Source organism: Giraffa tippelskirchi, chromosome 13 (assembly GCF_054371585.1).
Source record: "Giraffa tippelskirchi isolate mGirTip1 chromosome 13, T2T-mGirTip1v1.2.pri, whole genome shotgun sequence".
NCBI lineage: Eukaryota > Metazoa > Chordata > Mammalia > Artiodactyla > Giraffidae > Giraffa > Giraffa tippelskirchi.
In genome coordinates, this window is record NC_137287.1 from 28,064,308 (window position 1) to 28,089,713 (window position 25,406).

At 40.8% G+C, this 25,406-nt stretch overlaps 1 protein-coding gene across 15 annotated transcripts in view; it reads left to right on the forward strand.

The window, feature by feature from the left end:
- PARN (poly(A)-specific ribonuclease) overlaps positions 1 to 25,406 on the forward strand; it is a 177,438-nt gene that overhangs the window by 143,478 nt on the left and 8,554 nt on the right. For 9 of the 15 annotated variants that reach the window (XR_014072949.1, XM_081556348.1, XM_081556352.1 and 6 more), the window contains one exon: positions 21,151 to 21,344. Coding sequence is in view for 13 of the 15 variants with exons in the window: in XM_081556348.1 (XP_081412474.1) it covers positions 21,151 to 21,344 (194 nt within the window). In the remaining 2 variants the exon portion in view is untranslated. Of the gene's footprint in view, positions 1 to 4,799; positions 4,985 to 21,150; positions 21,349 to 25,406 lie in introns of those variants that run through there. The other 6 variants (XR_014072950.1, XM_081556349.1, XM_081556341.1 and 3 more) reach the window with 2 other exon arrangements.

Here is a 25,406-nt window from a genome sequence, read left to right on the forward strand (position 1 = left end):
AGTCCATTAATACTCAATAGGAATAATACTTTGGTGATGCTACTTTGGAAACATAGCTGTATTCTTTGATTATTTCCAGTTGAAAAGTATAAATTCGGAGATCTTGGTTTGGGTCTTGGCTTTAATTAGTCATCTCATCATTGATTTGATATCTCTGTAATGTGACTGCCCTTTAGGGTAGCTAAGTTCATGCATATAATGATACTGGTAGAATTTAGAGTAGCGCTGTCCACATGGTCATTAGCTTGCTTTCTGTCCTCTTCTATCATCCCCAGTTTCTCTGTCTCTGTTAGCTCAGATCTTTTGACTGCAGTGGGCATCAGCTGAAGGTGGGTGCCCAAGCAGAGAGAAGGAGTTGGAGCCTTCCATGAGTATGAAACCCCCCCCCCTTTCCTTTGTCGTCATTTGTGAAACAGTAGTTTACCTCCACATTTGAGCCTGCTCAGTTGACATTAATGGGGTTTATTCCTTTTCAGGTTGGGTTTACTGGGTTTGTGAGAAAAACAGCCAAAATTGACAACCAAAAACCAAAAGTGACAATTTCCAAAGAAATTAAATGTCTTCAAAAACGTATAGGGTTAAGATACTCATGCTATAAATGGTTGTTTTTTAGGTAACTCACTTTGAACTTTTTCTTATGGGTCATTTCTACTTACAAATGCTAATAACTATGGAGTATAGTACTGCCTCACTCATTGTGAATGGAAGTGGAGGCTGAAGAAGACTAGTCCAGATTTTAGGACATTCTTTTAAAAAACATTTTTGTTTAAATGAGATATAGTTGATGTACAATAGCAGATAAATTCTTTTAAAGAATGAGCCGCACCTATAACTGTATGAACAGAAGTGTTGCTTGATAAAGCCACATACTTGTGGAAGCTGGAGGGGACTTGGAGGTGATCTTGTACACCCTGCACTGTGTTACAGAGGAGAACTGGGGAGTCAGAGAAGCTGTCTCTTACTCATGGTCATGATAATTTAAGACGGACAAGTAGCAATTTACTCTTGGTATGGTGATTTTTCACATGTTAATTGGATCTTTGTGACGTCCTTGGCACTTGTTTTCTTTTAAAATATTTTCAACAAAATATGTAGGCATCGTTTTTTAGAAGCTAAATAATATTTTTTAAAATTATAATAAAAAGCAGCAGTCCCCTGTCACCCCCATCCTGTCCCTCAGAGGTAATCACTTTCAACTCCTTTCATTTGATAATTTACCTTATTTCCAAGTAAAATACTTATTACATCTTCATTTTTCTATGTCCATTGACATAGACTACTTGCAAATACAGTAGTCTTGTCCAGTCACGTTAAGTTTCCCTCAGCTCCCTACATTGTTTCCTCAGTTTTTTCTCTCTGAATACTGGTGTGTTTTGGTTTTTGTCTCTCAAAGGCTTTCTTCAAAGGCTTGACTATTTTCGGCCACCCAGTATTGTGGCACTAGTGATAAAGAACCCACCCGCCAGTGTAGGAGACGTAAGGGATGTGAGTTCGAACCCTGGGTTGGGAAGATCACCTTGGAGAAGGGCATGGCAAACCACTCCAGTATTTTTACCTGGAGAATCCCATGGATAAAGGAGCCTGGTGGGCTACAGTCCATAGGATTACAAAGAGTCGGAGACGACTGAGCACCTAACGCTTTCACTTTCAATATTGTTTAAGAAAGAACTGAAAAGGGATGAGAAGTTCTTGGAGGCAGAACTTACTGATGGTTTTTCTCTGTAGAGTGATGAGGTGAGAAGCTGGCTTTGTAATTATGTATCTTTTCTCTGAGACTCATGCTTTTCTTTAGGGCTTGTGCTTTTTGTGATGTACATAAGAAATCTTTATAAACTAGGGTCATAAGGATTTTCTTTCTTTTTTTTTCTATAAGTTTTATAGTTTTATGTTTAGGTATATGATCTATTTCAAGTTGATTTTTATGTACAGAATGAGGCATGAATAGTTTCATTTTTTACATATACATGTCCATTTGTTCTGGCACCATTTTTTGAGAATACTGTCCTTTATTGAATTACCTTGACTCCTTTGTCAAAAACCAGTTGGCCATAGACTCTGTTATATTCCACTGATCTGTATGTCTTTCCTTATGCCAGTCCCACACTGTCTTGATTTATGCTGAAGCTTTATAGTGAGCCTTGAAATCATAGATCCTTCAACCATTTTCTTCTTTAAAAAAATAATGCTTATTCTAAGTCCTTTGCTTTTGCACAGAAAGTTCAGAGTCAGTTTGTTGATTTCTAAAAAAAAGTCTGCTAGAACTTAGATTGGGGTTTTGTTGAATTTATTAATATAAGATCATTTTGGGGAGAGTTAACAGCTTAACTATATTGAGTCTTCTCACCCATGAACACAGTGTATATTTTCACTTAGGTTTACTTTGATTTCTTACATCACTATACTGTAGTTTTCAGCATGCAGATTTTACCTCTGCTTTATTAGAGTTGTCCTTAAGTATTTTACTTTTTGATGCCACTATAAGTCATATTTTTTTTGTAAATCATACATTTTAAGATTCAATTTCCGGTCATTCATTGCTAATATAAAAAAATACAGTTGATTTGTCTATTTTGACCTTGTATTCTTGAATCTAACTAAATTTTTAAATAACCTTTTTGTAGACTATTTGGTGTTTTCTGTTTAGACAATCTGTTTAAAAAAAAAAAGGCATTTTTATTTCTCTCTGTCCAAAGGACCTTACGAATTTCATTTCTTTTTCTTGCTTTATTTCTCTGTCAAGAGCCTCTAGTATGGTTTTGAATAGAAGTGGTGAGAGTCAACATCTGTGCCTGGTTCATGATCTTAGGGCAAAAGCATTCTGCATTAAGGGTGATACTAGCTGTAATGACTGAGTTCTTTTAGAGGTTGATTTTCTGATTTGTAGCTTCTGGGAGATGACCTGACCACTGGTGCTGTGGGTTCTTACAGGTGGAAGGAAGCTGGAGGCTCACTTCTTAGTATATGGGGGATACTCCTTCCTCTGTTGTGCTGTGCTTAGTTGCTCAGTTGTATCTGATTATTTGCAACCCCATGGACTGTAGCCCACCAGGCTCCTCTGTCTGTGGGGATTCTCCAGGCAAGAATACTGGAGTGGGTTGCCATGCCCTTCTCTGGGGGATCTTACCAACCCAGGGATCGAACCCAGGTCTCTTCATTGCAGGCAGATTCGTTACCATCTGAGTCACCAGGGAAGCCCAAGAATACTGGAGTGGGTAGCCTATCCTTTCTCCAGGGGAATTTCCCAACCCAGGGATCGAACCAGGGTCTCCTGCATTGCAGGTGGATTCTTTACCAGCTGAGCTACCTGGGAAGCCCTCCTTCCTCTGTTAGTTGGTTATTATTGCCCAACTCAATCCCACTCTTCACTGCTGGACCTGGTGCCTCTCTGAGGGGATCAGTTTCTCCAGAGCTGAAACCTCCTCTCCAGCTTCTGTTGACCTTGGGGGAATGCTGGTCCCCTGGCTTCACAGGGATGGGGTGGGGGTCCTAGAACAGCCTCTCCCTCTGTTGGCATAGCACAGTCCTTATTATCTACAGGAATCTGGTGCCTGTTATTTGCCTAGACTATGCAGGGCTCTATTGGATGAGTGAAAGTGAAGTGAAGTGACTCAGTCATTTCTGACTCTTTGCGGCCCCATGGACTGTAGCCTACCGTGCTCCTCCGTGCGTGGGATTTTCCAGACAAGAGTACTGGAACATTACCATTACCTTCTCCAGAGGATCTTCCCGACCCAGGGATCAAACTTGGGTCTCTCACATTGAAGGCAGATGCTTTACTGTCTGAGCCACCAGGGAAACCTCTATTAGGTGAACCAGCTTTTTATACAACACTTAGATTTCTGTTTCCCCCTCTATAGTGGGACTCCTCTCCTTACTTGTCATCTCCAAAGAGAGTGTCTCTTAAGGTGAGCACACATCTCATCCTCTCCTGCTGCCTCTCCTGTTCTGTGCTTTTGTAAGTATATTTCTGCTCTCTGCAGATAAATACCTACGTTCAGTTGGTCATGTTTAACTTCCTGGAAGTTGTTAAAAAGCAGTTTATTTTTTAAAATAGTTGAGCTTTTAGTATGGTGAGGGGAGTCATTTTGGTTTGATTATTGGTGCTACGTGCCTGCTAAGTTGCTCAGTCGTGTCCAATTCTTTGTGGCCCTATGAACTGTAACCCACCAGGCTCCTCTGTCTATGGAATTTTCCAGGCAAGAATACTGGAGAGACTAGCCATTCTCTTCTCCAGGGGATCTTCTTGACCTGGGGATCAAACCCAGGTCTCCTGCATTGCAGGCAGACTCTTTACCTTCTGAACTGGGAAGCCCAATATTACTGTTATGATTAGTAAACCCTTTCATTGGAGGCAAAAGTAAATTTTAGTTGCAAAATTAAATTTTTTCCGAGCCCCTGAGAATTCCAGATATTCTGAATTCAGCTTCAATTAGTTGTACATTGAGTCTAAATTCTTAAATTTAGGAGTTAGTATTAATGTTGTTCATGTTTGTTATCAATTAATCTTTTCTATATTGAATTAAATAAGTTAGGAATAGGGGACTATTTAACCAGGTTCAAACCATGTTCTTATAAAATGTATTTCTAATTGAATGCCATTGTTTTTTTTTTTTTGTAACCCAGAGGCAATTTTTGTCTCCTTTATGGTAATTTACAAACAAACATTATGCCTAGGACTGAGCACGTTACTCCCCACCCACCACCATTCATTCCACAAGTGACAACCTTTATTCCTGGGTAGCCATCATACAGATGTACCGTACTTAATTTCGCTTTTCAAACTCTAACTTCTTTTCTAGAAATAAGAATCACAGTTGATCAGCAGTTTTCAAGGAACTGCCTTCTGAATTGAGTCTAGGCTCTGTGACATCCTTCTCTCATCTACCTGGACCATGCCTGCAGACACAGAAACAGTCATGCTCCTGGAATTTGAATTCAGTCCGGGAGTTTGTGAAAACAATAAAAATGCATTTTCTAGCTCCTACTTCCCCAGACTTTTCCAGTTCATTTTGCCGAGTGAGGTAGTTTGCACAGTCAGACACCTCTTCTTTCCCTTCGCTCTCTTTTTGTGGGGAGTGTGCTTTTTTCTAGGCGTTCTGGGGAAGTTGATTGTGTACTGTAGGTCCCCTACATACAAATGAGTTCTATTCCAAGAGTGCATTCATAAGTCCAGTTTGTTAAGTCCAACAAAGTAAGCCTAGGTACCCAGCTAACACAATCAGCTATAGAGTCCTGTCCTGTAACAGATTTATAATACTTTTCACACAAATAACACATGCAATTTCACTCATTCCTGATGCTGATGGAAGGCACATTTACACCTTTGAAAGTTCACATCTTTGAAGGTTCATATGTAGGGAACTTACTGTCCTAGACAGTAAACCATGTTAATATTGTATATAATTCAGGACAGGATAAGCAGTCTGGTGTTTGTCACTTGCCTTATTGGTCTGGTGGGGGGAGCATTCACTTCTTTCACCCATTCAACACACCTTGACTGAAAAGGACTGACTGACTGCGCAGGCTCTGCACAGGTCACTGAGAACCCTGAGGTCAGCAGAGAGTAAGATCCTGCTCTCGCTGAACTTACCTTCTAGTGGCAGAGAGAGAGAATAAACAAGTCAGGAAATCAGTATGAAACACAGGCAGAGAAGAGTAGGAAGAGGAAAACAAAACGGGGAGGCGTGAGAGCTGCTGGGGCTCCTCAGGGGCTCAGGACACACCTTTCCAAGGTGGTGTCTTCTCAGTTGACACCTGCACAGAAGAACTGGCCCTGGGGAGTTGGTGTGAGGGGCAAGGCTGTGAACCTTTTCAAAGAGCAGTAGACTCAGAGAACACCCTCAGATTTATCCAACCAGCTACACAATCTGGGAGAAGTCACTTATTCTGAGGATGTGGTTTCTTGCTTGTAAAATAGGAATAAAAACACATGTTCAGCTCAAATGATCATAGACAAGTATCAAATGAGAGAATTTTGTAAACTACGCACCCCTTTAAAATGAAAGGTGGCTGTTATTTTATTGAGCAGTGTGAACACCCCAGCCAGCTAAAGGACTTAACACTGAAGCTAGAGATAAAAACAGTGTGGTGCTGGCATAAGGAAAGACAAGCAGATAATGAAACAGAGTAGGGAGTCCAGTTTGTGATCGGTTTATTTCCAATAGGGTTGCCATGCAGGAGCTCCTTCCTGGCATTTCTAGGGATATCTATGTATTATTCCAAATCATAAGAAGTATCAGTTGAGAAATCAGGGTAAAGGGAAAACATCTGTGGGAATTAAAGTTTAACCATCAACATAGGCATTACTAAAAAAAAAAAATCAAAGACATTACTAGCTCAAAGGAATCATCTGACAAGTCAAAAGCAAGAATGGAATCAATGTCAAAGGTTAAGGTCAACATTTCTGAAGTAAGGACTAGAGCAGACAGGATGAACAGGGCCACCATCAGATCAGTCATTCTCGCTTGTCACTGTTGCTTTGTTATGTATGTTTGTGGCCCTGTCTGCTATTAATACTAACTTATTCTTACAAGAAGCAATATACTGGACTTCCCAGGTGGCCCAGTGGTTAAGAATCCGCCCTGTAATGCAGGGGACATGGGTTTGATCTTTAGTCCGGAAAGATTCCACATTCTGTGGGGCGACTGATTTATGTGCCACAACTACTAAGCTGTGCTCTAGAGCCCACGAGTCACAACTGCTGAAGCCTGCGCGCCCTGGAGCCCGTGCTCTGCAATAAGAGAAGCCACCGCAATGAGAAGCCTGCACACCACAACTAGAGAGTAGCCTCTGCTTGCTGCAACTAGAGGAAGCCCACACACAACAACAAAGACCAAGCACAGCAATAAGTTAATTTAAAAAAATATTAGCGAGATTACAAACAATAGTACACTGTATAAAAATTCTGCAAATCTTGTTCCAAGAAATAAGTTTTGGAAGCAGTCTTTAATTTGGCACTTTTGAACCATGGACTGTTACTAGGATATCTGAATGTTATGTTCTCTTAATAGAATCCAGTAGTGTTCCAGTGTTTGAATATTTGCTGTAGGTTATAGTTCTTTGTAGATACTTCTGTAGAAAAAACGCAGAGACAAAATGTAAGTGTTGTTGTGGAATATTCCACTGTGAAATCAGTCGATCTAAAATCTGAATTAGGACAAGCGGTATCAATTTTAGCAGCAAAACCAAAATCAAGCAGACGAAATATTTTCATCTCTAGAAAAGGAAATGAGTCTATATGAAGCAGTACGTAGTTTAACACCCAACTTGTATTTGCTTTGGACACACTCGGAATAGTTTGATCAACATCAGCACGACATGAAAGAATCTCTTCTCCATCTGGAACATTTGTCTTATGAAAAATACTAATGCTTATGTGTTTTAAAATCTCTTTTAAGAATAATTTTCAAATACAAAATACTTGTGACATCTTCCGGGTTTTAAATGATATTTATTGGGCATTCATTTACTGCTAATGTTTTATAATCAGGTTTCTGTATCAGGTGGAGATTATTTTTTACATGTATTGAAATATATGATATTGTCACAATGTATTTGTTCATAATAATAGTAACCCACACATTTATTATTATATCTTACTTTATCAAAGTAACCCCTGAAACTTCTTTTTTTTTTAAGATTTATTTCCTTATTTATTTAATTTTTGGCTGCACTGGGTCTTTGTTGCTGTGGGCAGGCTTTCTCTAGCTGTAGTGAGACTGTCTGTTGCAGAGCAAGGGCTCTAAACACTTGGGCTTCAGTAGTTGTGGCTCATAGGCTCAGTAGTTGCCTCGAGGCAAGTGGGATCATTCTGGACCAGGGATCGAACCCATGTCCCCTGCATTGGCAAGCAGTTTCCTAACCACTGGACCACCAGGGAAGCCCCTGAAATTTCTTAATATAACCCTATCACAGAAGTGATTCAGTGTTTCATGATAACTCATTATTATTTAAAATCATGTAATAAAGTGTGGTGAAAAATATAGAATAATATGTAATTTGGCAATTCCAATTTCTTGTTCTCAAATCCTAAGATTAATAACTGTTAGGAATTTGGAAAAATTAAAAATTTCTGATGAAAGTGCTGGTAATTCAATAGGCAAAGGTTAGTTTTGACAACAAATAGTTCTCAGTCAAATGCAAAAAAAATTCCACTCTTATATCCACCATATACATAACGAAGCTTGAAATGCCTTGCAGGCCTAAATGTAAGAATTAAAACTGTAACACTTTTAGAGATGGAGAAAAAGACTTAGTGACCTTATGTTGTGGACTGAATTAAGTTCCCACTCCACCCCTGTATTCATATGATGAAGCCCTAACTCCCAATGAGATGGGATTAGGAGATGGGGCCTTGATAAGGTGATTAGAATTAGATGAGATCATGAGAGTGGGGGGCTCATGATGGGATTAGTGCCCTTATAAGAAGAGGAAGACAGAGAGGGGTGGGTCTCTCTTACCATCTCTAAAACATGATGAAATTAAAGAGCTAAATAAATGAAAACATATTCCCTGTTGATGAATTTGAAGACTGAATATTATTAAGATGTCAGTGATCTACAGAGTCAATGCAATTTCTTTCAAAAACCTATTTTTTGTAGAAACAGAAAAATCCATCATAAAATGCTTACAGAATCTCAGGGGATCCTTGATTGCTGAAACAATCTTAGAAAAAGAAAAGCAAATTTGGAGACCTAACACTTTTTGATATCAAAACTCACCATGAAGCTACAATAATCAAAACAGTGTGGTTCTGGCATACAGACATATACCAATAGTCAGATGATTTTCAACAAGGGTTGTTCCAAGACCATTCAGTGGAGAAGGGACAGTCTTTTGAATAAATGGTGTTGGGTAAACTATATATCCACATGAAAAAAATGAAGTTGGACCCTAACGTAACACCATATACAAAAATTAACTCAAACTGGATTAAAAATATATATATATAAACATAGGGGCTAAAACTATAAAACTCTGAGAAGACAACAAAGAAAACATAGGGAGAAGTTTTCATAACATTGCATTTGGCAGTAATTTCTTAGATATGACGTGAAAGACACAGGCAACAAAAAAACAGATAAACTGGACTTCATGAAAATTAATAAAAGCTTTTGTGCATTAAAAGACACTACAACAGAGTGAAAAGGCAATCCACAGAATGGGAGAAAATATTTTCAAACCATATATCTGATAAAGGATTAATGTCTAGAGTATATAGAGAATTCCTAAAACCCAACAGCAATTAGAATCAGACAGCTTGATTCAAAAATGAGCAAAGAACTTGCACAGACATTTCTCCAAAGAAGGTATTCCGATGACCAATAAGGACCTGATTCTCAGTGTCACTAATCTTCGGGGAAATGCACAGCAAAACCATAGTGAGATACCACCTCATACCCATTAGGAAAAATACAAAACTGGAAAATAAGAACTAATGAAGATAGGAGAAATTGGAACTTTGTGCACTGTTGGTAGGAATGTCAACTGGTACAGCTGCTGTGAAAAACAGTATGATGGTTCCTCAGAAAACTAAAAATAGGTGTGTCGTATGATCCCACCAATTCGTCTTCTTGGTATATACCCAAAAGAATCGAAAGCAGAGTCTTGAAGAGAGATTTGTACAGCCCATGTTGATAGCAGCATTTTCACAACTAAAATGTGGAAGCAACCCAAGTGTTCGTTGAGAGGTAAATGGATAAGCAAACTATGGTATATGTACAATGGACTAAAGAGTAGCAGTGCACGGGCTTCTCATTGTAGTGGCTTCTCTTGTGGAGCACGGGCTCTAGGGCTTGCAGGCTTCAGCATTTGCAGCACAGGGGCTCAGTAGTTGTGGCCCAAGGGCTTAGTTGCTCCATGGCATGTGGGATCTTTCCAGACCAGGGATCAAACCCATATCTCCTGCATTGGCAGATGGATTTTTTTTTTTTTTTTTTTGCCACTGAGGCCCCAGGGAAGCCCTATACAATGGGCTTTTATTCAGCCTGAAAAAGGAACGAAATTCTGACCCACGCAACAACATGGGTGAACCTTGTTTGACATTATGCTAAATGAAAAAAAGCCAAATACTGTATGGTTCCACTTCTATGAGGTACCTACTAGAATAGTCAGAATCATAGAGACAGAAGTAGAATGGTGGTTGCCAGGGCCTGGGAGGAAAAGGGAATGGGGTATTAATGTTTAATAGGTACAGAGTTTCAGTTTTGCAAAGTGAAAAGAGTTCTGGGAAAGGATGGTGGTGACGGTTGCACAACAATGTAAATGTACTTAATTCCACTGAGGTGGTAGTTTTATGTTATGTGTCTTTTGCCACGATTAAAAAAAACTCAGAAAACCCTTTACACGGATGTGTGTAGTATTCCTGTTTACAGTAGCAGAATATTGGAAGCAGCCCAGATGTCCATCAACTGGTAAATGAGTAAATGAATTGCAGTATAGCCATACTATGAAATAATATTATTTAGTAATAAAAGGAATGAAATATCAATCCTTCCAGCTGTGTGGCTGGTTCTCAGAGTATTATGCTAAGCATAAGAGTCAAACAGAAAAGACTAAATGCTGTATGATTTCATTCATATGAACCATTAGAAAAAGCAAAGTGATGGGGACTGCAGGCAGATCAGTGGTTGCTGGGAAGGGAATTGAGTGCAAAGTGGCTCAAGGAATATTTTTAGAGAAAGGAAACTGATATCTATCTTGATTGTTACAGTGCTTACACGGCTACATACAGTTTCAAAAATTAACCAAACTGGGGACTTCTCTGGTGGTCCAGTGGCTAAGACTCCGCACTCCCAATGCAGGGAGCCCAGGTTCGATCCCTGGTCAGGGAACAAGGTCCCACATGCCACATCTAAGACCCAGTACAGTCAAACAAACAAATAAATAATAAAAATTAACTGTATACTTAAAATGAGTGAATTTAATTACATGTAGATAATGCCCTAATTAAAAGTAAAGAGGGGAAATTTTTCCTGAGGCTGTCAGATTTTTGTGGTTTTACAGAAAAAGGCATTTGTAGAAGCTCATAAATGTGACCTTTCTGTTAGCAAACCTTCTTTTCTACTAAAAGGAGGAAGTTAATGGAGATATTCACCCGGGCAGAGTTTGATTTGTAGTTACTGCATTGTTAACGATGGAGAAGGCAATGGCACCCCACTCCAGTACTCTTGCCTGTAAAATCCCATGGACGGAGGAGCCTGGTAGGCTGCAGTCTATGGGGTTGCGAAGAGTCGGACATGACTGAACCCGACTTCACTTTAACTTTTCACTTTCATGCATAGGAGAAGGAAATGGCAACCCACTCCAGTGTTCTTGCTGGAGAATCCCAGGGATGGCGGAGCCTGGTGGGCTGCCGTCTATGGGGTCGCACAGAGTCGGACACAACTGAAGCAACTTAGCAGCAGCAGCAGCATTGTTAATGATATCTTGTAGCAGAATTCCAAGTTTGACTTAAGAGCTCTTGTAACCAGGCCAGCTTATCATTTGCATTCCCCCAGATAGACACTAAGAAAGGTTTACTGTTCAGTTTTGACATACCATGTTGTTTCTCTTAACATTTTATTTTTTTAGTTAATCACCACTTGTTTCATGGATTTAAATGTGCAGCTGATATGCATTATAATGTAGTTCAGTTTGTACATTCTAATTCTGCATGTGAAGTGAGCTCAGACTAATGGGAGGTTGTTTTGCCAGGTTTTCATTATGACTTTTGACCTTTAAAATCAATCTGTAAAGGAATAGCTTATCAACATGCATATACTGAGAGTGTCTATACACACATACACACACACACAACCAGACCATAAAAATGGAATCAAAAATTTAAAGGCCTCACTGCCTAAATCTGGTTTTCAGTGTTTAATAAAAACTGTTTTTGATCCAAAACCACTTTAGTTAAGCTATATGGGATACAGTCACAGTTTTTATTTTTAATGGAAGAGTAACAAAATTTTATATTGGTGTAGATATTTCATACATATGCATATTTAAACATCTGAACTGTATTAATTTCACGCATATGTGAGGGCTTTCTCAGGCAAAATGTCCAGTAAACAGTAGCCCTTCCTAGGGAGCAAAGGCTTCTTATTTGAAGGCAGAAACTGTGGATTAAGAACTGCCATGAAGTTAAAAGACACTTGCTCTGTGGAAGAAAAGCCCTGACCAACCTAGACAGCATATTAAAAAGCAGTTATTACTTTGCCAACAAAGGTCCATCTAGTCAAGTCTATGGCTTTTCCAGTAGTCATATATGGATGTGAGAGTTGGACCATAAAGATAGCTGAGCGCCAAAGAATTGATGCTTTTGAACTGTGGTTTTGGAGAAGACTCTTGAGAGTCTCTTGGACAGCAGGGAGATCAAACTAGTCAATCCTAAAGGAAATCAGTCCTGAACATTCTTTGGAAGGACTGGTGCTGAAGTTGAAACTTGAATACTTTGGCCACCTGATGTGGAGAACTGACTCATTGGAAAAGACACTGATGCTGGGAAAGATTGAAGGTAGGAGGAGAAGGGGACGACAGAGGATAAGATGGTTGGATGGCATCACTGACGTGATGGACATGAGTTTCAGCGAGTTCTGGGAGTTGATCATGGACAGGGAATCCTGGCGTGCTGCAGTCCATGGGGTCCCAGAGAGTTGGACTGAACTGAACCGAAGGTCCTCCCTGGTGATCTAGTGGTTAAGAACCCATCTTCCAATGCAGGGGACTCAGGTTCGATCCCTGTTCAGGGATCCCACATACCGCAAGGCCACACAACTAAGCCCGTGCGCCACAACTACTGAGCCCATGCACTTTGAGCCTGTGCGCGGCTGCTAGAGAGAAGCCTGTGCACAGCAACGAAGACCTCATGAAGCCAAAGAAAAGAGAAATATGGGGATTTCTTTAGTGGTCCAGTGGTTAAGACTCTGCACTTCCCATGCGTGGGAGTTGCTCTAATCCTTGTTGGGGAACTAAGATTCCCACATACTGAGGGGTGCTGGGGAAAAAAAGAACTAGAACATGTGTTGTAAATTAATTGGGGAAAGTATTTCTGAAAATGCTTTGTAAAATTAAAAGTCATATAAAAACGAGAACCTCCCAGAGGCAAGGTGCTCACACAGGCTGTGATACATGGTAGACTCTTAGAAGTTTGTGGAGAGGAACACTACACATTCATGGGTTTTGTGGGCCAAGAATACCCCAGTGACCTACGATGAGGATAAAAATAATGTTTCCCGCAAATGCCTGCAAAATCGTCATCGGCAAATTCAGGCTAAAATTAAAGCAGTCAGTCCTGATACTCATAGAAAACCTACCTAATGTTGAGGTCTGAAGTTCTGACAAAAGTGTATCTGTATAAAGATACAGAGTATTAACATCACTCCAAAAAGTTGAGGTCCGTCTGCCTGTCCTGCCACCATCCCCCGTTTCTTCCTCAATTTTTTTTCTCTGTAGTTAAGCCTTTTCTGGAACTTCATATCCTTGAAATTATGAAATACCCACTGTTTTATGTGAAGGCTTTATTCACTTAGCATGTGCTTGAGATTCCCCCGTGTTGCTTGTATGAGTAATTCCTTATTGTTACGTGCTGAATATGTTTCATTGTATACCCATGTCGCAGTTTGTTCGTTTGTTCTCCTACTGATGAACATCTGCATTGGTCCCAGTTTTGTTTATTATAGATGATAAGGATATATGACTTAAAGGCCCCTGGAGACAGACAAACAGAGTGTTCCAAGAAGGATGGAGGAAAAGGAGCACTGAACAGAGGAATTAGGGAGCATTCTATGAGGCTAGTGGTATTTGACCAGGAAGAGGTGGGCAGTAGGCTCTTGGCACAAACGGCAATGTCATAATGGGAAATACAGGGTGTATTGGGGCTAATAAGCCCACTAGTGGACAGCAGACCATGTGGAAAAGTGCATGTCATGGAATTAATTAGAGTAAACAGATGCTGTCTTTGCAACTCAGCTGCTTTGTGGAAGAGAAGGCTAGAAGGACTTCGCTGGTGGTCCAGTGGTTAAGAATCCACCTGCCAGTGCAGGGGACATCAGTTCGATCCCTAGTCCAGGAAGACCCCACATGCCACAAGGCAGCATGTGAGCCACAACTACTGAAGCTTGCACGTCTAGAGCCCATGCTCTGCAACAAGAGAAGCCACTGCAATGAGAAGCCCATACACCACTACAAAGAATAACCCCTGCTCACCGCAACTAGAGAAAGCTGACTCACAGCAACAAAGACCCGGCGCAGCCAAAAATAAATAAATAAATAAATAAACTTTTTTTAAAAAAGATAAGGTTAGAGAAACCAATGGGAACCCAGATGACAGAGGAACCTCTATGCTATGCTAAGCAATTACAATTCACTTTTGCGGTGGAAGTCTCGGAGCTGGAAATATTTGATCAGATCTCTGCTTTGGAAGACGTTTGGTAACGTTGGAAGGAAGGGATTTGAAGGGGAAGGCAGACTGGGAGGAGGAGGAAAGGGAGGAACTAACCACTTCAATCCTGTTTTAAGAATCAAGAGGCAGAATAGGGAGGGTGCATGGGTGAAAGCATAGGAAAGAGCTGGGATGGTGACTGAGAGTCAACAGGCAGGACTGGACAGGGTTGGGAGGAGACCCATGGGAGATGCTCATCATGTTGATAGAATGTTGGTTAAATGAGGGGATGAACTGAAGAACGAATCGGCATGGATGAATTGAAGAACGAAAAGGCATGGATGCTGACTCTGGGGGACCCTAAAGGGACTCCACTGGTAACGAATCTACCTGCAATGCAGAGGCCCCGGTTTGATTCCTGTTTGGGAAGATCCCCCAGCGAAGGGATAGGCTACCCACTCCAGTATTCTTGGGCTTCCCTGGTGGCTCACACAGTAAAGAATCCTCCTGCAATGTGGGAGACCTGGGTTCGATCCCTGGGTTGGGAAGATCCCCTGGAGAAGGAAAAGGCTACTCACTGCAGTATTCTTGCCTGGAGAATCCCACGGACAGAGGAGCCCTCGGCAGGATACAGTCCCAGAGGTGGCAAAGAGTCGGACACAACTGAGCGACCCTTCACTTTCACTTTCACTTGTATCAAATGAGACGTTTGTTAATGGGTCAGGCAGCTGCACCCTTGTATTACTGTGTTGGTGATATATTTATCACTCGTGTAAGCACTTAACACACCTCAGTCCTAGATTGTGCTGCAGTAGACAGACATCAGAAGATACTCCTGAGATGAAATTCACTTTTCCTGGTTTTTTTAAAAGATTTTTCTTTTAAATGTGGACCTTTTTTTTTTTTTAAGTCTTTATTGAATTTGTTAAAGTATTGCTTCTGTTTTATGTTTTGGATTTTTGGCCACGAGGCATGTGGGATCTTACGTCCTCCAGACCAGGGATCAAACCCACACCCCCTGCATTGGAAGCAAGGAGTCTTAACCACTGGACTGCCAGGAAAGTGCCTGCTTTTCCTTATTTGTTGAACCTCATGCTTCTCAAGTATCTCCAGTAATTTATTTTGCTTTTATATTGGAAATAATTTCAAACTGTAAAAAAGTCCACAAATACTGCAAAGAGCATCCATATATTCTTTATCCAGATACCTCTATTGTTAACGTGCTGTTTTTGGTTTCATGTGTGCATGCTGTCTCTTCTTCCCCTTCCTCCCTCTGTATACACACACTCTGTCGCTGCACTCCCTTTTTCTGTCCGTACCCCACACCGCAACACACTTGTTTTTTTTCTTAGCCATCCAAGAGGAAGTTATCGACATCATGATCTTTAATCCCTAAATACTCCAAGGGTATTGATATTCTCTAGTATAACTGTGGTATAGTTATCAACTTCAGTAATTTTACATTGATATAATACAGTAATCTCCTATTCATATTCAAGTTTTATTATTTGATCCAATATTATCTTTATAGCTTTTTTGCCTCTAGTATAAGATCCAGTCTGTGATAATGTGTTGCAAACTAATTTTCAATGTCTCTTTAGTCTTTTTTATGACAATGACATTTTTGAAGGACACCAGCCCTTCACCCCACTTTTTTTTCAATAAGGTATTTTTTTTTTATTTGGGTTTGTCTGATGTTTCTTTATGATTACATTCAAGTTATACAGTCCTGACAGAATACTGCAGAAGTGATGCTGTGCCCTTCTCAGTATATCAATCTCAGGAGAGACACTGTAAGATCATGCAAATATCCTGCACTTCATCAAAGTATCTCCTCTGATTTAGCATCTCTTGATATTTTTGCATCAGTTATTCTTCATGCGATGATTAGCAACGGGTAATTTGCCAATTCCATCTCTCTCTACCATTTCCTACTGAGCATTTAACCAGAATTAAGAGCTCTTCCCTCCTCTCTCTGTCTCTCTGTATTATGTATTGATGCAGACCCATGGGTTCCTGTCTTTTTTCAAAGGTTTAAAATGTATTATTGCCCCTTAAATTACTTTGGTGCTCACATACTTGGTCAGTAGGAGCCCTTTCCACCTGGTTCCTATGTCCTTGTGACATGCCACCATCATCTCTTGAGCAGTTTCCTACTTTCTTGTGTAGCATGATACTCTGGGCTCATTTTGTGCCTCTTTTACCCCAGCCCCAGCAATACTGGGAAGTATGTGCATGGATATACACATACATGTTATATACATGCATACATGTAAACATGCACACGTTTATACATACTTCCTTTAGAAATCCCAAGTCCAGGGACTTCCCTGGTGTCCAGTGACTAAGACTGTTTGCTCCCAATGCAGAGGTCCCAGGTTTGATCCTTGATCAGGGAACTGAATCCCATATGTCACAACTAAGAGTTCACATGCTTCAACTAAAGGTCCCGCATGCCACGATGAAAATTGAAGATCATGTGTTGCAAGCGAATAAATAAATATTTCTTGAAAAAGAAAGAAATAGGAAACATAATAGAAAATAGCCAGTAAAAATTAAAAAAAATAAGATATGCCACGCCCATACTCATATCTCCAGTTTCATTCCATCCCCTCAAGGTCCCCCTTGCCGTCTCCCATTCCAATATTTGCATATCTTCTAACTGCATCAACACTTTTACTAATTTGCTAAGCATTATCGTGTATCCAGACATTTTCAGAATTGCTTCACTCATTCAACTACAGAAGCAAACCTGCTGAAGGGTCCGGGATTTTTTTTTTAATTCCACCACCCACCCCAATATTCCACCCAAGATTGGGAATATAGGTTCATAAATTGCTTGTTTGCACTTTGCTTTTTTCACTATTTTCACTGGAAATTATTCCATATCAGTTCTTTGAGATCATCGTTCTTTCTTGTAACTGCTTAGTTACATTGACTACATAGCATAGTTTATTTAGCCAATTTATAACCAAATTATTCAACCAGTTTCCTATACTTAGACATTCAGATATTTGGCAATAAAATATCCTAATAACAAATAAAGTGGCAATGAGTAATCTTGTACAAATATTTTTGTATTGTTGGAGGTATATCTTCTGAATTCCTTGAAGTGGGATTGCTGGCTCAAAGAGTAAACAGATACATATTTTGTTAAATACTGGCACATTTGCTTCTGGAAGAGTTGGACCATTTTTCATTCTCACTAGTGGTGTGTGAGTGCCTATTTCTATAGTCTCACCAACAGAGTATTTCATCAAGCGTTTGAATGTTTTTGCCAATCTAATGGTGAGAGACAATATTTCATTTTATTTTGCATCATGAATGGAACTGAAAATCTTTTTATGTGTATAAGGGGTAATTGAATGTTTTTTCGTGTGTTTAAGGGTGTGTGTGTATGTGTGTGTGTGTGTGTGTGTGTGTGGTCTCTCTTCGGGTGTAATGAACTATTTAGTCATAGCTTTGCTGATTTTCCTATAGAATTTTGGTCTTTTTTTCCTTTAATTTGTTTTACTTGTATACTAGGGACATTAGCCTTTTATCTGTGATACACTTTGCAAATATTTTCTCCTAGTTTCTCATTTGTCTTCACTGTGCCATGCAATGGATTTTTGTTTTTAAGTGATCAGATTTATAAATCTTTTATTACATATGGATTGTGAGTCATAGTGAGTCATAATGCCTTTGTCTACACCCAGGTTTTGGAGGAATTCATCCATGTTTTCCTTTGGTATGTGTTTAGGTTCATTTTTCACATTAGATGTCTGATCCATTTTAACATTTTTTCTTTTTTATGGGTGAAGAATGGGTCTAGTTTATCTTTTTCCATTTGTCCCACCACCATTTTTTTTGAAAGCTTATTTCTGCCCCAGTAATTTGAATGTGTGTGCTCAGTCACTCAGTTGTATCTGACTCTTTGCAACCCTTTGGACTGTAGCCCACCCGGCTCCTCTGTCCATGGAAATTTTCAGGCAGGAATACCGGAATGGGTTGCCATTTCTTCCTCCAGGGGAATTTGAATACTACCATTACCAAAAAAAAATTATTTATTCGACCGCCTTGGTCTTAATTGCATCATGCAGGATCTTTTGTTGGGATGTGCGGGCTCTCTAGTTGTGGCAGTTGGGCTTAGTGGCCCCTCGGCATGTGGGATCTTAGTTCCTGGACCAGGGATAGGACCTGTGTCCCCTGCATTGCAAGGCAGATTCTTAACCACTGGACCACCAGGGAAATCCCTGATTACTACCTTTATCATCTGCTAGATTTCTGTGTGCAGTTAGGGATATTTCAGGACTTTGTATTTCTTGAAGTACCGATGGTTCCATCTGAGTTTTCATTAAACATTTATGTCTCAAAGGCTGTCATGTTCCAGGGTTTACAGCACAGAGGAATATTTAGGCCTCCTACCCCTTTTGAGATGGAGGATATGATATGTCCTTATTATCTTCCTACTTACGCTTTCTGAATTTTCCAAAATTTCTTGACACCAGCCAAAAATAGTTTTAGTCTTTAAGAAAAATTTAAAGGTATTATCAGTTTTCAAACAGCAAACTTTAGCATGAATTTTTAATACCCACCCCCCCCCAAATACTGCCATTGGTATTCTCCCTTTTCTTCATGTCCCCTCAATAAAAGATGTTTCTGAAAGCTGCAGATTAATACAGGTGAAAAGAGGACAGTGGCAGACCAGCCAGCCAGTCTTAAGAGGCCATCTGCTCTGGGCTGTGTTCTGCTTCCTGTGGCTTTTAAGCACCACCACCTTCTTCTTGTGAGTTAGCAAGTGTAAGGTACAGGGAAGAGGGAAGTGCAAGAGTAACATTTCTGAACTTGAATAATTGAGTAGCCTGAGTGCTTTATAGGTAACATTTTTCAAACAGTGGTACCCAACCCTTTTTGGCACCAGGGACCAGGTTCATGGAAGACAATTTTTCCACTGACCGGGCTGGGTCGTGATTTCAGGATGATTCTCATAAGGAGCTTGCAACCTAGATCCCTCTCATGCACAGTTCACAATGGGTTTCGCTGTCCTATGAGAATCTACTGCCCTCGTTGACCCAACAGGATACGGAGCTTGGTCGGTAATATGAGCAATGGGAAGCTGCTGTGAATAGAGATGAAACTTGGCTCGCTCACCCACCACTCACCTGCCATGCGGTCCGGTTCATCACCCAGTACAGGTCCATAGTCTGGGGGTTGGGGACCCCTGTTTTAAAGCACTCACTTCCTAGGGAAGGCTGACCCAGGGGCATGCTCACGTTCTCTCTCTTGCTATCCACCCTTCCCTCTGTGCTGGAATGGCCTCCCTTAGGGGGAATAACTGGATTCTTTATGCTTTTCATAATGTGGGGCTATAGTTTTAAAAAAAAAACCTGTAAGACTCATTTAGAGGAGACGGGACTCACATTGGCCATGTGGTCTCTGTTTTTATCAAGTTCTATTTCAGGGAACATACTTTCTTAAGGAAAATCAGGACATGTAATCTGATCTAATTCAACATGTCAAATCCTATAAAGCTTTAAAAATGAAGCCAGGTTTAATGATAAACTTGACAAGTCACTTCTTTGGAATAGAAGAGAATTATATGAAGATGGGGTATGGTTGTGTCTTTGCGACTCTATGGACTATAGCCTGCCAGGCTCCTCTGTCCATGTAATTTCCCAGGCAGGAATACTGGAGTGGGTTGCCATTTCCTACTCCAGGGATCTTCCCAACCCAGGGATCAAATCCATGTCTCCTGCATTGGCAGGCAGACTCTTGACCGCTGAGCCACCCAGGGAGCCCCGGGGTATGCCCCTTAAGTATATTCAAATTCACAAGTAGTGTGACAGCAGACAGACTCAAGAATTCTGTTCTCCTGTGTATCTATTAGGCAGGCATCTAAGTAACAATGCTATTTTGTGATTTAATGTAATCCATACCACTGCTTTGTTACGATTGCTCTGCTAGTCTGTTGTATTCTTCTGTTAGGGCTGTTGTTTAGTCGTTCAGTCATGTCTGACTCCGGAGAAGGCAATGGCACCCCACTCCAGTACTCTTGCCTGGAAAATCCCATGGACGGAGGAGCCTGGTAGGCTGCAGTCCATGGGGTCGCTGAGTCGGACACGACTGAGCGACTTCACTTTCACTTTTCACTTTCATGCATTGGAGAAGGAAATGGCAACCCACTCCAGTATTCTTGCCTAGAGAATCCCAGGGACGGCGGAGCCTGGTGGGCTGCCGTCTATGGGGTCGCACAGAGTTGGACACGACTGAAGCAACTTAGCAGCAGCAGCAGCAGCAGCAGAATGTCTGACTCTTTTCTACCCCATGGACTACAGGGCACCAGGCCTCCTGTCCTTCACTGTCTCCTGGAGTTTGCTCAGACTCATGTCCATTGAGTCAATGATGCCATCCAACCATCTCATCCTCTTATCGCCCTGTTCTCCTCCTGCCCTCAATCTTTCCTGGCATCAGGGACTTTGCCAATGAGTCTGCTGTTCATAACTCTATCAAAATAAAGACCAGGGATTTTCATTAAAACTTTTTTCTTTTAAACACTCTTAGATTCGTGTCTATCTGTGCACAAGTCTGGTACTGAAGATTCCTCTGAATAGGCTTGCTGTAAGTAAACGTTTAGACTTCAGTTCACAGTGAGGTCTTTAACCTGCACCTCCAGACAGCAGCTGCCTGTATTGTTTGATTGCTAGTTAAGTGTTAATAGAATTAAGAGTGTTAAAAATTTTTATAGGCTTAGTCTTCCAATTAGTCTCAGCACCTTTCATGTTGTCCCTCTATTTGCATTTCAGTCTCACAGCCACCAGCACAGTAGGAAAGAGAAACCTGAGTCCCAGTCGAGCAGAAGCCGGCCTGGAGGCCCGAGTATCGGGGGAGATTTCTGACACTGAGCTTGAGCAGACAGATCCCTGTGCAGAACCCCCCTCAGAGGGAAGGAAAAAGGCCAAGAAACTAAAAAGGATGAAGAAGGACCTTTCTCTGACAGGTTTGTATCGAGTCTCACCAAGGGCCTGGAGCTGAGTCCTCTACAGTGCTCTAGAAACTCTAATTTGGGGGGAGAAATTACATCAGGGCTTCAGTTGATGGCCAAACCCATGTAGCCCAAAGCGGGACCAGATGTTTTTTGGATCATTTTCATTTTAATTTGAGGAATCCCTTAACAGCCCTGGCTGGGGATAGCATGAGGCTTGGCAGGGGCCTCCTTGTTAAAGATGATCAGTCCATTTTGGTAACCTTCTCTCTCTCCTCCATTGTTTAGAGGCTTTGTGATGTGTGTAAAGTCACCTCAGTATTTTAAATGTGTGTGTGAGTTTGCACAGAGCTCTACTCCTACATGTATTATTTTCAGTAGAGTTTTCACTGTTCCCAGCTCAACCCCAGGCAGCCTGAATTTCTCTCGTAAGCAGAGTTACGTAAGAAGCAAAGGAAATGGGAAATGAGCACAGGTTGTGAACCCACTGTGTGCTAGATGGTGCAGTAGGAGCCTTCTCTCTCATGGTTGAATTTCACTCTCACAACCTCCCTGACCTAGGAACTTATCCTTGTTTTAGTGATGCAGATGTCTGGGCTCAGAGTGGCAAAGAAATGCGCTTGTAGCTAGTAAGAAGCAGAGCAAGGACTTCCCTGGTGGTCCAGTGGTTAGGAATCTGCCTGCCAATGCAGGGGACACGGGTTTGATCTCTGGTGTGGGAAGATCCCACATGCCGCAGGGGCCAGCTATCCCCCAGAAAAGTCGGGGACAAGAGATGCCACCACAATGAGAAGCCCATACACCACAATTAGAGAGTAGTCTCCCCCGACCCTGTTGCAGTTAGAGAAAGACCACGCACAGCAGTGAAGACCCAACACAGCCAAAAAAGTAATTAATTAAAAAATTTTTTAAAAAAATTAAGTAAGTATAAATAATTTTTTAAAAAGGAGCAGAAAAAAAAACCACAAGCAGAATGAGAAGGTGAGCTTAGTCCCACATCCCCTCCATCCCCCAGGCATGCTTTGGAGGCCCCAGGAGCTCACCCAGACCTTCTACAGGCCCAAGTGCTAGGCAAGGGAGGGGCTTGCGGGGCAGCCAGAGCCTGAGAAAGGCCCTGCTTAGGAGATCCGACCAGAACTTGTTCAGCAAGCTGTCACAGCGACAGAAAGGACAGCCGCTGCTGACAAAGTACTTGCAGAGGGGCCGGCACTGCCCCTCATACTTGACTGAAACACTTTCCTTCAAATCTCTGAGGTAGACATATGGTCCATTTTACAATGAAGAAAACGGAAGCCTGAGAGAAGGCAGTGTCTTCAGCAAGTGGTGTTGGCCAAGCTGGACAGCTGCTTGTAAATCAGTGACGTTAGAAGACTCCCTCACACCATACACAACAGTAAACTCAAAATGGCTTAAGACTTAAGTATAAGGCATAGCATTGTAAAACTCCTAGAAGAGAACATGGGCGAAACATTATCTGACTCAAGTCTTAGCAATGTTTTCTTAGGTCAGTCTCCCAAGGCAATAGAAACAAAAGCAAAAATAAACAAATGGGGCCTACTCAAACTTACAACCGTTTTACCGTCTGAGACACTAGGGAAGCCCTTATACAGCAAAGGAAACTATAAACAAATTGAAAAGACAAAATCTATGGAATGGGAGAAAATGTTATAAACGATGCAATTGACAGAGGCTTAATTTCCAAAATATACAAGCAGCTCATGCTTAGTCAACAACAGAAAAGCAAACTACCCAATCAATAAATGGGCAAAAGACCTAAGCAGACATTTCTCCAAAGAAGGCATACAGATGAAAAGATGCTAGATATCACTAATTGTTAGAGAAATGCAAATCAAAACTACACTGAGGTATCACCTCACACTGGTCAGAATGGCCATCATCAAAAAGTCTACAAATAATGAATGCTGTAGAGGGTGTAGAAAAAAGTTGGTAGGAATGAAAGTTGGTACAGCCACTATGGAGAACAGCATGGAGGTTCCTTTAAAATCTAAAAATATGCTTGCCATATGATCCAGCCTGGACATATATCTGGAGAAAGCTAATTCTAAAAGATACACCCACCTCAGTGTTCATAACCACACTGTGTACAATAACCAAGACATGGAAGCAGCCTGGATGTCTGTTGGCAGATGAATGGATAAAGATGTGGTACATATATATATGGGATATTACTAAACCGTAAAAAAGAATGAAATAATGCCATTTGCGGCAACATGGATGCACCTAGAGATTACGTACTAAGCCAAATGTCAGAGAAAGACATACAATATGATATCCCTTCTGTGTGGAATTTAAAATACAATACAAATGTACTTATTTACAAAACAAAAACAGACTCACAGACATAGAAAACAAATTTATGGCTATCAAAGGGGAAAAGGGGCCGGGGAGGGAAAAACTATGAGTCTGATATGAGCAGATACAAACTGCTATGTATAAAATAGGTAAACAAGGTCCTAGTGTTGGCTATATTCAATATCCTATAATAAACCATAATGGAAAAGAATATGAAAAACATCTATATGTATATATATAACTGAATCACTTTGCTGTAGACCAGAAACTAACACAACATTGTAAATGAACTATACTGCAATTGAAAAATTTTTGAAGAAAGGAGGGAGGGAGGAAGGAAAGGAAGAAAGAAGGAAAGGAGGAAACCGAGGCCTGAAGATTGTGTGACTTGCCCAAGGTCACAGAGCACTTAAGTCAGGCCTGTAAGAAAGTGGATATTATTAAGCGCAGTTACGTGTTGTCTCCTTAGGATGAGGGGATGCCTGAGAGGGAAGTTACTCCTCTCCTGTATCTGACTTCGTGACAGTCACCCCCATTAGTTGGAACCAACAGTCAGGTTAAAGGATAGGAGTGGAGCCCTGGAACTTAATTCATACCCAGGCCAAGCATCCATTGTGTTTCAGTTAATTCCTCTTTTTACATGTGGCTTGATCTGCCTGCAGGGCATTTTCTGAATCTCATTGATATTAATGAAATCAAAGACAGCAGAAATGTCACAGATGCCTTTTATGCATTGTGCTGAAGCTGCACTTTAACTGAAAACCTAAGTTCTTAATTGAAGTCTGGGCTGTGTGTTTTCACTGTCTCCTTGAATCTGTGAGTCTCCCCTCGTTTCCCTCATGTAAGTATTAGAGAAGTTTTTAATCTGTAACATTGTCTTCACCTCTGATGCCTTGTTGCCCCTGTCGCATTGTACCTGCTCCACAAATGTTAGATACTAAATGTTAGCATGGCTTTCAGAGCTCACCCAGAGCATGACCAGGATCGGGGGAGTGTTTCCCTTCTTGTATAGCTTTCCTTCGCTTCTCAATCTCTTGAATTTTATTTAATTATCTGTTACTTCTCAGGGACAGGATTTTAGGTTTTTTCCTTTCTGTCTCAGCACAGTCTCAAAGATATTAAAATACCTAATAATAGATTGCATTAATAGATTAGCTCCTTTTATAACTTTCATCATTTTAAGTGAAAACTTTCTATGAGTTATTTGGGGTTTTGAATTTATAACACCGTCATTTAAATAGTCTCTTTTTCCCTCCCGTTGACAGTAAAGCTGTCACTGCCACAAGATATGAGCTTAAAAAAAAAAAAAAGATAGATTTTTTTTAGTTCTTTGTCTGTCCTGCTAAAGAAAGAAACATCTTGAAAACTTGTAATTGAATCAGATAACTTAAGAGCAATGAGTTTTCTTCTGGAACACCATTCATTGGGTTAGATCTTCCAACAGCACAGGCCTGGAAATTCCTTGGATCCTCTTTAGCTGATTTGTTTTGAGCACATAGTCATAAAAGTATCCATAGGATATAGGTCAAGATACCAGGTGCTGGGCTCGGCAGGTCAACCAATTTTGATTGCTCAGTTACTTTAAGAAGGTCCTAAAGTGAACAAGAAAAAAATTATGTTTTCTAACTGTGGTGCTGAGAAAACTCTTGAGAGTCCCTTACTTACACAGCTAGGAAATCAAATCAGTCAATCCTAAAGAAAATCAACCCTGAATATTCATTGGCAGGACTGATGCTGAAGCTGAATTTCCAATACTTTGTCTAC